At 43.9% G+C, this 12,304-nt stretch overlaps 1 protein-coding gene across 3 annotated transcripts in view; it reads right to left on the bottom strand.

The window, feature by feature from the left end:
* GALNT7 (polypeptide N-acetylgalactosaminyltransferase 7) overlaps positions 1–10,136 on the bottom strand; it is a 74,910-nt gene extending 64,774 nt beyond the window's left edge. For all 3 annotated transcript variants that reach the window (XM_070948269.1, XM_070948268.1, XM_070948267.1), the window contains exon 1: positions 9,470–10,136. In XM_070948269.1, the coding sequence (XP_070804370.1) occupies positions 9,470–9,595 (126 nt within the window). In that variant the 5' untranslated portion in view covers positions 9,596–10,136. The remainder of the gene's footprint in view (positions 1–9,469) is intronic.
* Between the last annotated feature and the right edge of the window lie 2,168 nt (positions 10,137–12,304).

Here is a 12,304-nt window from a genome sequence, read left to right as displayed (position 1 = left end):
TCTGCATTCTTCTTCCATCTGCGGCGTTGCATCAAGCTTCCTGCAGGAGCTGTGCATTTAGGCCTAGAAGACTAGGCCCGAGTAGCAAGCAAAAGGTCCTTGCTTATATAGGGAGTTAACCTGCAATTAACTAGGGCGGGGAAGGCTTGCAGGTAATTGCCAACAGTAGATGGCTTGATTAAAACCATACTGTTTGTGAGTAGGCAGATAGCCACAGCAATCCTGGAAACACTCGTGACAATAGCCCTGTATTGGAAATGCCTGTTGTCGTAGGCAAAACGGAGGTAACGACGATGGGACGGTCGTATAGGTACGTGGAGGTACACCTCTTTCAAATCGATAGAGGTCATCCAGTCCGATGGTCGAATGGAAGCCAGAATCGAGCGGAGGGACTCCATTTTGAACTGATGGTGTATGATAAATTCGTTCAGCCTCTTGAGGTCTAAGATGCCCCTGTGACCCCCCGACGCTTTGGGGACCAGGAAGAAAATTGAGTAGAAGCCAGTCCCACGATGATGGGGGGGGGGACCAGTTCTATGGCTTGAATTTGGAGCAGATGATGGATTTCTGCCTCCATTAGTTGGCGCTTGTCCAAGTTGGAAGAAAGAGGGCATTGGACAAAGTGGGAGGGAGGGCGGGAGCGGAATTCCAGGGTAAGGCCCAGATGGATCGTCTGGAAAACCCAGGCGTCCGTTGTCGAGACCTCCCACTGGGGAAGAAAATGAGTCAGACGGCCGCCAATGGGAAGATGGGTGTAGTCATTTTCCTCTTCTAAAGGCACGGAAGCCTGTGCCTCGGAAGGGCCGTTTAGGTGCTGGAGCCTTTCGTCCACAGTCTCTGAACGAAGATCTATCGGAAGAACGGTCGAACCCTTGATAGTAGGGCCTGGAAGAGAAGGACCCGGAAGGTCCGGTGTCGGTACGAAAGGGCTGCCTGGTGGAGTATGACGAAGGTTTTCGATCTGCCCTTCTGTAAGAGGATGGCATTACCTTCCGTTTATCCTTGTCCTCGACAAGGATGGGGTCCAAGGCTTCCCCAAAAAGATGGGAACCTTTATACGGAGTTGAGGCGAGGCACCATCCAATTCTTAAGCCATAATAAACGGCGAGATGTGACGGATGACACCAGGGCACGCGAAGCAAACTTCGCGGCATTGAGCGAAGTGTCCGCCGTATATTCAGTAGCCGCCACCAGTTTGTTGACATCTTGGTGGAGGCGTGAATCAGCAGGAGGGAGGCGCTCCTGAAGTTGGCGGAGCCAGATTAAGGATGCGCGGCTGAAGAAGGAAGCCGAGGTGGCGGACCTAACCACCCAGGCGGCCGCATTGTGTGTACGGCGAAAGGCAAACTCAGCTTTTCGATCTTCCGAGCGCAACCCGTCGGCGACATCGTTGGAAATTACCGAGGAAGCAGTCAGATTGGCCACTGGTGCGTCTACGGTTGGCAACTGAAGAAGTTCCTGGAGACTAGGCGCCGAACTGTACAGTTTCTTGTCTAGACCCGATGGGGCGGGTAAGGAGGAAGGCGTGGACCAGGAGCGTTGGACCACCTCAGAAAAAAGCTGTGGGCACGGGATGAAATCCGCTTCCGGCTTGGGCGCCGTAAACAAGGCCTCATGTTGTTGAGAGGAACCAGGCTGATCAACCTGTGGGGTTGGATCTGCCATTTTTGTGGTCAACTTGGCCTTGTGCAGAAGTGACTTGAATAACGAGGGCCTGAAGAGTCCAGAGAAGGCCGGCTTTTCACGTGGCATATCGGTATCATCTGATAATTCCATATCCGACGGATCGGCTTCTCCCTCCTCCGAAGTCGACTCCTCGCCATGTGCATAGTCTGGATGAGAATCGGACACGCGAGCCATGCTGGGATACTGGATAGGGCCCGGCTGCGAGGCCCGGGCGAGAGGCGGAGGAGGAGGAAATTGTGGCGAAGGCCAAGCCGCATATGGCGCTGCTTGTTGAGAGCTTGCTGCCAGGGTGCGGGTAACAGTGTCAGATATGATCTGATGAATATCATACAGAAAAGGCGGGGGGCCCGGCTCCGTAGCGCGCAATCCCGCAGCCGTGGGAGTAAATGTCGCCTCCGGCTGAGAGCGCTGGGAATGAGAGGAGTTGCACGAGAGGTCCACCGGTCCCATACAGTGGGTCGGAATCGCCTCAGGTAAAAATTCCATGTCAGGCTGATGATACAACGGCTGTAAAGGTGGTTGAGCAGCCTGATGGATGGCCTGGATACTAGCTTCAGCCAGAGGCGAAAGCGGGACTGGTAAGTGCGAGAGCGAAGCCTGATTGGACTGGTTGCGCGCCTTCTCAAACTGTCGCTCCAGGGCTTTGTGCCTCCTGGAAGCGTCTTTGGCCGCAGCAGATGAAGGCTTGGTCTTTTTGGAAAGGGGAGCGCCAGACGAAGACGATGGATGTGAAGGACGTTTCCGGGACTTCTTATGCTGTCTGGTCTGTTCAAGATGGCGTTCAGGGGAACTGTGGTTGTCCTCCAGTTCTGATGAGAGATCACGTTCCGCCATATTAGGGCTTCTTTCTTTCTTTCTTTTTTTATAACAAAATATGAATATTAATTTCAAGTAAGTATATATTTATATAGTTAATGATTTTCTTCTTCTTCTTCTTTTTTTTTTTTTAAACAGGAACCAACTGAGGATCAACAGTAATGAATGGACAGAGCCAAACAAAACCAGCAGGTAAGTCCAGGAGGAGAGGGGAGGGGTGGCTGGGAGGAGTACTGAAAAATTAGCAGAGTGCTGCCCGAGGCCAGAAATTGAAGGCTTGCAATTGCCAGCAGAGAGGAAGATCGGCCTCTAAAAGTCCATTGCGCAGGCGTGAAAGCAGTTGCTAGGCAGAAAGTGATAACCGTTGAATCCACTTTCCCTCAGGACTAAGGAAAAGGCGCCAGGCGAGGCCGCAGCCCAAGGGAAATAGGACACCAGGGAGATCCTTGAAATATATAAACAAGGGAAAGTCCAGGAAATGAGGGCTTTACAGGAGGGCTTGCAAAGAAAGCGCGAGCTGCCGCTAAGCGCAGCTCCCAGCGCTGAGGCGGTGAAAAAGGGCGCGAAACTGTCAATGAGTCCAAGCGACGCCGCCGAAAACCCCAGTGGAATGCGGAAGACCAAGCAATGCACAGGAAAGGCAGCAGGAGCCTCAGAAGCGCTCCCCGGGCTGCGCAGCAAACAGGAAGCGCTCCGGCGATCGAGGGGCGCTCCGGCGACCTAGGGGCGCTCCGGCAATTGAGAGACGGCAGGAGGCGGCTGCGGCAATGTCTCTGTGGTGGCTAAGCGTGCGATCACTCAGAAGTGATCCAGACGCGAGTCGAGTCCCAAAACGAGGAGAAAGACGCCGCTGAGAGCAGGGCGTCAATCCCAAGCCGCTAATTTTAGAGTTTAAGTCCAGACGGCGGGGGCGGTGTTGCCGGCAGGCCGGGGAACCTACCCACACGCCTGCGGCTAGTAAGCTAAGCAAAGAGATAGACAATTTGCCAGCTCCAGGGAAAGAAACAGTCACTGACAGCCTGCCTGAGGCAGCAGGCAGACTCACTCCCGGTAAAAACCAAGCGAAGGAAAGGAATTGAAGAAAATAATGATGAAACTCTTGAAGAATCCAAAGCTTCAGGAACCAGGTTTAGAAGGATAGCAGAGAAAAATTTAGACAGTGTCACAGGCTCAACTGAGTGAACTAAACTGGGACTCGGTTGAGCAAGTGGGCGTGTCTGAAGAAAAACTCTTAAAGGAACACACTCAGTGTAGGCTATCCAACTACTGAACTACCCGAAGCTTTGGATTCTCCAAGCTGCGTGTTGGAGAATGGGCTGTTTCTTCTTGCTGCTTGCTACAAGAAGGTAAATTGCTGGGAGGCAGAGGACAAAGGGTGGGGGCCAGTGGGTGGGCGGGGCTACATTCAGTGTATAAGACGCACCCAAATTTTCACCCCCTTTAGAAGGGAAAAAGGTATATGAAATGGGCATCTATATAAACTGAACAAAAAAAAATACTGTATGATGCCCTGGAATTTTTTTCCCACAAACCTTTGTCTTCCAAAATTTCCTCATATCATATATGAATTTATAAATATTTTTGTTTGCTTTCTCAACAATAATCTTTTGAACTCCATATTCATGAATTCAGATCCTACAAAAGCTGGTCATAACGGACAGTTACTCTGTTCATTCAAAATAATCCAGATTGGTTTTATATATAGTCTACTCTATATAAAACCAATCTGGATTATTTCGTTGTACTATAAAAGTTCACACAATTGTTAAACATGCACGTTTCCTTGGCCTGGTCTCATAGAGTGAGATTCTGCCAACACAAATTTAGAAGGACTTTTGCAATCAAAATACTCATTGTTTCAGGATTTCACAATCTCTTTAGTGTTGAAAAGCTGTGATTTGTGGCTTTTTTGAAGACTGCTCTTGCTTTATATTTTTAATATCAACAGAAATTATCCCCAGGAGACCTGGAATTGAACTTCTCATGTATCACAATAAATGTTTCAACACAGTTGGCGAGGAGGTTATTTTTTTTAGTGAACTACTTGTTAACTACAGTAATTTCATGACCCACTGCCCCAAAAGCAGATAGTTCACTACTAAACAATTACTTTTAGACAACAATATTGTACTGAATGCTTATTTAAACACACTGTCTAGCTATATTCTTTTTCTTGGAATTGAAGCTATGATTATTGAAAAAAAATCCAAAAGTTTTTCTGTAGCATCATCAAACTGTTATCTTTTAGAAAGCTCATGTTTAATGGATGGAGAGGGGTTAGCACCATAAATTAGGCAAAGCAGAAGACTATGCTGCTTTGCAATTCAAGCTTTGATTTCCACTATCTGTTTCCTCAGCATTGTATTTCGCATAATGAAGATAGCACAAAAGATCACCCCAAATCACAATACCTGTAATATCTATGAAATCCGGCCCACAATGTTTGATTTTTATAAAAACAGATGTAATTGTTTTCTTCAGAATCTTACCTTTTTCTTTTATGCCATTAGTTCCATTAAAGTGTTGTGACACTTTTTCAAATGGTAAACGATCCAATTATTTTTAATAGCCAAATTACCATAGTACAAAACAGGACAAAAAGCACAATTGGTCTACATGCTATTTTGGGTTGAAAATTCATGAAGTTCTACTTACACCTCATCTATATTATTCTTCAGGAAAAGAAAACACCAGTAACAAATCATAGATGAGTTTACAAGCAAAACATTAAGAGCACAGACTACGGCTTATTTAGGGGCAATTGAAAGATATTATTTTAAAGAGATTCAGTGGAGATTCAGCATGTTTTACATGCAGATTTCAAGTTAGGTCACTTGTTCTTCAAATTAAAAAGATCAAGTTCCAGGTGACAGGAATGAATGTACACTTGTCATAAACTTGACACATTTAAAAATAAAGCAAGAAACAAACATACTTAGATAAGCAAGTTAGTCAACACTTGCTGGATAGACTCCTGTCCTGAATTACCCCGTTTTCCCCAAAAGAAGACATCCCCTGATAATAAGCCCAATTGGGCTTTTGAGTGCATGGCAATAAGGCCAAGCGCTTATTTCAGGGTTCAAAAAAATATAAGACAGGGTCTTATTTTCGGGGAAACACAGTAGTATAAAGTAAGCTATTAGGGTTTTTTTATATAGTCTGCATAATTACAGATTGAGTCTTTTCCTCTTAAGTTGATATTTAAGATGTGTGATATGAAAATTTAACACTGTCCTCCAAGCTGTTTGTGGTTGAAGAAGCAGCTTTTCATAAAACACACTCTAGGAGCAGTACCTACACAAGCAATATTCATATCAACAAAATAAGAATGTGTATGTATAACTTATATCAAAGAATAATTTATTATATGCACTTATCTCTTTCCTTTACTTTTTTTTATTTAGGAATAAATTGCATTAACACATTGTACAACTTCTCATGTAAGAACAGGCTTTGGAATTTGCAGGTTGTTAGTATCTACTATTCAAAGATTTTAATTTTTAAAAATGTAAGTTTGTGGAGCACATTATTGCCATTACTGTATATCATTATTTTAAGTTTAAATATGAATTCAATCTGTTTAAAATAATTTTAAGTCTAGGAGCATTCTTTGTTTAAGAATTACAATATATACTGTAACTTATTTTTAAGCTTATTAGAATCTCATTTTAGAGCAAGACTGCCTTATACTAATTAATATGGGAGCTCATCTATACTTTTTTTATTGTCCTAAGTAGTGTTTGATAAAAAGGAATTTGTTACTCCTGATATTTCAGGAACAACTCCTGACTAAATGTAACATGCCTCACAAAATATTGTCGAAGGATTCCGGTTTACATACAATAGCGTCAAAGTGCTGCAGTTAACCTTCTGGATTTTCATTAAAAATTTCTTTTTTATATGTACATAATTTAGACACAAATTGCTTTAGTATTTTGGCTAACATCCCTGTTTTAGAAGGTTCTCAGTGTGAAACACTTACTGTATTTATTACAGTTTTGACATCAGATTGATTTAAATCAAGGCAATATGTAAATTTTAATTACTTCTTAAAAAGAACTACCAAGGACTCAATTGGAAAGAAACAAATCGTGCTATGGGTGATCTCAAGTTATGACAGCAATTGGGACCATAAAAGTCTGACATCATATAATTACGCTGGTTAGCGATGCAATCCCTTTGTCTTAACCAAACCCCATCAGTCATTAGGCCAGGACCCAACCTGATCCAAGTCATTCCAGCTTGCTCCCTCCCAGCTCCAAACCTCATCGGTAAGGTAAGGGACTGCTCCCTTTTCAGCTTCCCCCACCCACTTACCTCCCCCATCTCTGCCCTTTTGACTCCTTCGGACAATAGAATTCTTAGCGGCAGTGACACTTGAGCTAACGTAGAGGCCTGATCCTTCAGCAGTCTCAGCCAATCACCCCGGTGCCTCTACTTCAACCCCAGCACTGCTGCAGACGAGCATTTCTGTGCAGGGCAATCAAAAGAAGAGAGATGGGGAAGATAGGTGGGCAATTTTAAGCATGGGTTACAAATTTTGATCACATGATGGTGGGGTTGCTGCAACAACTGTGTCAGTATTCCAGAAAAAATCCCAATTCCAAGTAAAGACTCTGAAGCAAGCATTTTTCAAAGTTCTATTTACTAGAATAGGTAAACTGGCACATCTGAGAAAACCCGAATCTGAGAGGTCCTGGTTTTCCCTCAGTAAATCCAAACCCCCAAAACCATCCCCTCACTCCTCAGTCGATCACATGCTCCAATCAACCGCCATCCCATCTCGAGACATCACTCCTTCCCCAGATGCAGGATCGCCCTGACCTTGACCGACTGGAAGAATGCTATTATGTCTTTAGACAACCCCTCTACTAAATCTCCCCTCTTACTTTCCCACAATGAGAAGGTGGCAGCATGGAAGCTTCCGGCCTAATATGGCTTCCAAAGCTGACAAACTGGACATAAGCACCATTTATGGAACATCACCCTATTTTAACTGGTTGCTAAATGAATGGTCATTAAGCAAGGACTACCTGTATTTATACCGTTCTATTGCAAACCTCTATATGAATACATTCCAGATAAGAGATAATTTTCGAATTATTAGATTTACCCTTTCCTTTTGAAATTCAGCAGGTCTCTCTGCCCTCCTAGCCTCCCAAAGAGCACTGAAAAACTGGCTTTTCCCCCAAGCACATGGATAGGGTGAGATGGATAAGAGATTTTATGAAGGATTGTATGTTGGAAGCTTAACGTTGGTGCCATTTTTATGTTCATGGTTTTAATATATTTATGTATTATGTTGTTTTATTATTGATATTGTTTTAATTGACTATTGGGAAGCAACCAGATTTTGATATAAGACAGACGGCTATATGTTTTAAATTAATTATGATCAATGCTGAAAGCAACCCTAAGATTGATGGAACATCGATCAGTGTATAGACCATTAGAAATTAAATGTGTTAATTATGCTGGTTGCATATATTTCAGTCAAAGCTTTGCCATTATAATTTTAAAAAATTATAATTTACCATCTAGTAATCAAAAACAGCTGATGTTTAAGCCACAAAGGCCAGCTAAAGAAGCACAGAAAATGTATGCATGCACTACTGAGTCTTAGTTCAAAAAGACACAAGTGACATTTTATCCAACTACAATACCTGAACAAATCATATTTGCCAACTTTCGGTATAACTGGTACCAAAATTAAAAACCCTACCTTTTACCTTTACCAGCAATCAAAAATATTAATAGTAAGGCTGTTTTGGTTTGGAAAAAGATTTTTAAAATGCACATCTTTTTTGCAGGACTAAAAGAAGCAGGATTAAGTAAACAAAGAAGTAGACACTCTGACATTGACTATTAGTTTCACATAATTTATTTATGAAACTTAATCATCTACATGTATTGTTTTTTAGAAATAAGTTCCAGTGAACTCAAAAGCATAGCACTGGACTACAAGTGTACAAGGCAGCACACAAATGCACCACCTGCTGGACTCCAAGTTCCCTGTATAGTAACAGTACACATGCAAGTAGGTTGACTGTTTAAATGAGATACAATGCAAAGCCCTCTGGGTAAAGATTTTCTTTTCTGCCTACATTTTAATGTTTGTTCTGTGTTGAGATAGGGAGGCTCAGGTTCAAGTCCATCTTTAACCATAAAAAAATCAAGTGATGATCAAATCAACCTAACTACATGATTTGGAGGGAGATAATAGGGGATGAAATATTAAATTCATAACACCATACAGATGAAAAACAAACTGCTAAAGACAGAAGTATTCCATTATATTTCTAGCACATTCCCACGGATCAAAAATAGTTTCCAAAGGACACTAATTATTAAACTGCATGTATCTTTCTATAGGATATTCAGAAATATTAAAAAAGAGAAAATCTTTTATGAATCTCTGTATGTCATTGTTTCAGATAGAAGCACCTGTCATAAGATTCTGTGTTAAAGTATGCCTCTTATTTCCACAATCTGGTTTAAGAGGCATCTCTCACCTGCCCTTCAAGCTACAATATTACTTACGCCTTTTTCACAGCCTTTCCACCTTCCGGACATATTAGTAGGTTGCTAGGGGCAAAGTCCCGCTTCATCTAACATCAGCAAAAGCATTTAAGCAGGCAATGTTCGGCTGCCTCAAGTAACGCCGCCCGCCCGCTGCCACTGCCCACCGCCTCCCCATGGCAAAGGAAGCCCCCAGCTCGTAGCAGAGCCCCTCCAAAGCCGCCACTGTCCTTTCCAGGCCTCGCCAACGCCACAGGCCGCAGCCTGGGCAACAGAACCAACACCAGCTGCCGCCACCGCCCCCTCTCGGCCGGACCCAGATCGAAAGAGGGCTTCGGCCCGACACCCAGGCAGCCGGCGGGAGAGGGCCGCCGAACGGTGCGCGGAGCCGCACTCCGCCTTTCCCCGCGCAGGCACACACCCCTTCCCTTTCGCCGTAGCCACTTACCCGAATCCTCTCCCCCGGGCTGGGCTCTTCGGCCCGGGGGGAAAGCGAAGACCAGAGCAGCAACAGCCCCAGAAAGGAACCGACCAGGAGGACGGCGCGCAAGAGGAAGCCCAGCTTCAGCCGCATCTTTAGCGGCGGCGATACCGGCTCCCCCAGCCGCCGCCGCCGCCACCGGGATCCCGCTGTCTCCCCCCTCCCGGCGACTGCTGCTCTTCACTTGCGCGCCGAGGTTTGCGTGTTTCCCCTTCCCTCCTCCTTTTGCTGCTGCTGCTGCAGCCGCCTCTCTTTCCTCTCACAGGCAGGCGCCTGGCGCCGAGCCCCGCTTTGCTCTTGGTCGCCTCCCCTGCAGCTTCGCTTTTCCTTCTCCTCCTCCTTTCCTTCTTTCTCGGCCTTCCTCAATTTTCTCCAATTGTTACCGCCTCTCCTTCCCGGCCTCTTGCAGCGCACCCGCTTCCTCCCTGTAAAATCACAAACTTTTTTTTTTTTTTTTTTGGTGGCTCCTCTTTCCTAATACGCTGTGCCTGTTTCGTTTTGTTTTTTATTCCCCTGGTTCTCTTTGAATATTCTGTATCTGTCGTTCCTTCTGCTTTCCTTGCTAATCTTTCAGGCCAGCTTGTTGAAGCTAAGCAGGAAGTCACCTCCTGAGCAAAGACTCCACGTGGCTCATTTACAGCCGCGGGGTTGATTTGGATTGACAGTAGAGAACTCGAGGTTCCCTCCTGCCCCCCTTTTTCCTTTGACGCGTCGCCTTTAGGAGGTGGATTTGCAACTGTAAACCTGAAAAAAGTTAGGTAAATACCGGAGTCCTTCTCCCAGCTCCGGTGAGGTGGGAAGAAGGATTAGCACGTTTGCCAATTCTTTCAGAGCTGGCCTTTGTCTTTCTTTGGATTTACACGAGAGAAAATTCGATCAAAAAAGAAACGGTGCGCCCGAGAACTACATCATAAAAAGGATTCTTAATGTTCGTGGTTCTCAAGCATTGCTACACAGGCTAAAAATAATATCCTAGGAGGTTATTTGGGTAAAGGATGAGGGGAGGAAAGTGAATGTTACGGAAAGAAAGGAGCAGCTAATCGGCTCGCCGTGGTTCTTAGCAGCTCAAGTGCTGTCTGCCTCAGGAAACGAAATGCCAAGTGTGGAATTATTCAAATAAGCCCCAAAGGAATTCCTAGAAGGAATTGTACTCACTTCTGGACATGAGTGTCCTAGTTGTCCACTCCTGGTCAGATTATGCTCTGGTAACCTAGGATTCTAGGTAGCCTTTCAAGCCTGCAAAAGGGGGCAGGGGGCAACCTGGAGTTCTTTAGTCTCAAGTAAATAGTTGTATTGATGTCTTCCTAGGGAGAAGGGAGGACTGCAATTGGAAGTGCTGTTTGATCTTCAGAATTTTAAGTATCTCTTAGACCCACTGACCTTTTAGAATAAAAGTGAAATCTGGAGCTAAAAAAGTACCAAGGAGAATTCTGGCAAATTAATTCCCCCTCTTTGTTCCCCCACTTTGGGGGGCTTTGGGGGGGACTTGGATATGTTTTTTGGGCAAGCTCTTAGAATAATTGTTAGCTGCCGCTGAAAATGCTTTTTCTGTCTTTTTGTTATATTATTGATTGACTTGCCTTTTATTTTAGAAATCTCCTATGGATGTTTCTGTAGTAATTATTTAATAGTTCATAAGTGTCAAGGGCATAGCCATCCCATGCAGAAAAACAGAGACTAACTCATTTGTTTTTGATCTTTTAAAAAATGAAAAAGCTGTTACGCTACATATCCCAATTAAATATTAGAGAGCTTTCTAAGCAGCTAAAAAGGGTAAGAGGCAATCACCTAACGAGTTACTTTCAAGCAAATACTTATTTATTCATTCAATTTACAGTTATCCTTTTCCAATATATGACTCTGGAGAGCCAGCAATGCTTACATATAAGATAACAGTACAAACTAATAATATATTCAACAACTGAGATAAAAACCAACAATAATTAACACAATCATGATAAGGGTTCAATCATCCACCTTGGTCCCAGGCTTAGTAACAAGACGATGTCTTCAAGACCTTATGACATGCCTCAGAATTGCAGCAAATTTAATCTCCTGGGGGATAATATTCCAGACAATGGGCCTACAATAGAAAAGAATCTCTTCCTGGGTCTCACCGAATAACCCACTGCAATGCACAAGATCTAGAGCATGCCTTTTCTGCAAGATATGTTTATTTATTTATTTATTTATTTATTATCAAATTTATAGGCCGCCCTTCTCCCGAAGGACTCAGGGCGGTGTACAGCCAAAGTAAAAAACATAAATACAAACATTAAAAACAGTTTAAAAAGATATATATAAATCTGGCCCCAAAATTAAAAAGCAGTAACAAAACATATTAAAAACATTTAAAAAGCATTAAGCCAGCCCGGCTTGCTGAAAAAGGAAGGTCTTCAGGGCACGGCGGAAGGCACCGAGATCTTGAATTCTTCGTATCTCTGGGGGCAGTTGATTCCAGAGAGCAGGGGGCCTGGGGGCCACCAGTCTACATTGCTTGGCCGATGGCACCCTGAGGAGGCCCTCTCTGTGGGAGCGCACCAGTCGGTGGGAGGTCGTTGGTGGCAGCAGACTGTCTCGAAGGTATCCAGGTCCTATGCCATGGAGCATATAATGCCATATAATGGACTAGCTGCAAAAAATTATTGTACTTGATAATAAAAATCTCATATTGACACAATGTTTATTCTACCTCTAAAATAAGTTATAAAGAACAATATGTATCATAAGTTAAAATTACTTAGATATTGTCAACAGGTTCAATGTAACATATCCACAGAACAAAATGTTAATTTGCTTCTA

The sequence above is a fragment of the Pituophis catenifer genome, unplaced genomic scaffold, assembly GCF_029215685.1.
Source record: "Pituophis catenifer annectens isolate HBS135680 unplaced genomic scaffold, rPitCat1.0.hap2 SCAF_8, whole genome shotgun sequence".
NCBI lineage: Eukaryota > Metazoa > Chordata > Lepidosauria > Squamata > Colubridae > Pituophis > Pituophis catenifer.
The sequence above is the reverse complement of the archived record's forward strand: the minus strand, read 5'-3'. Positions and strand labels throughout refer to the sequence as shown.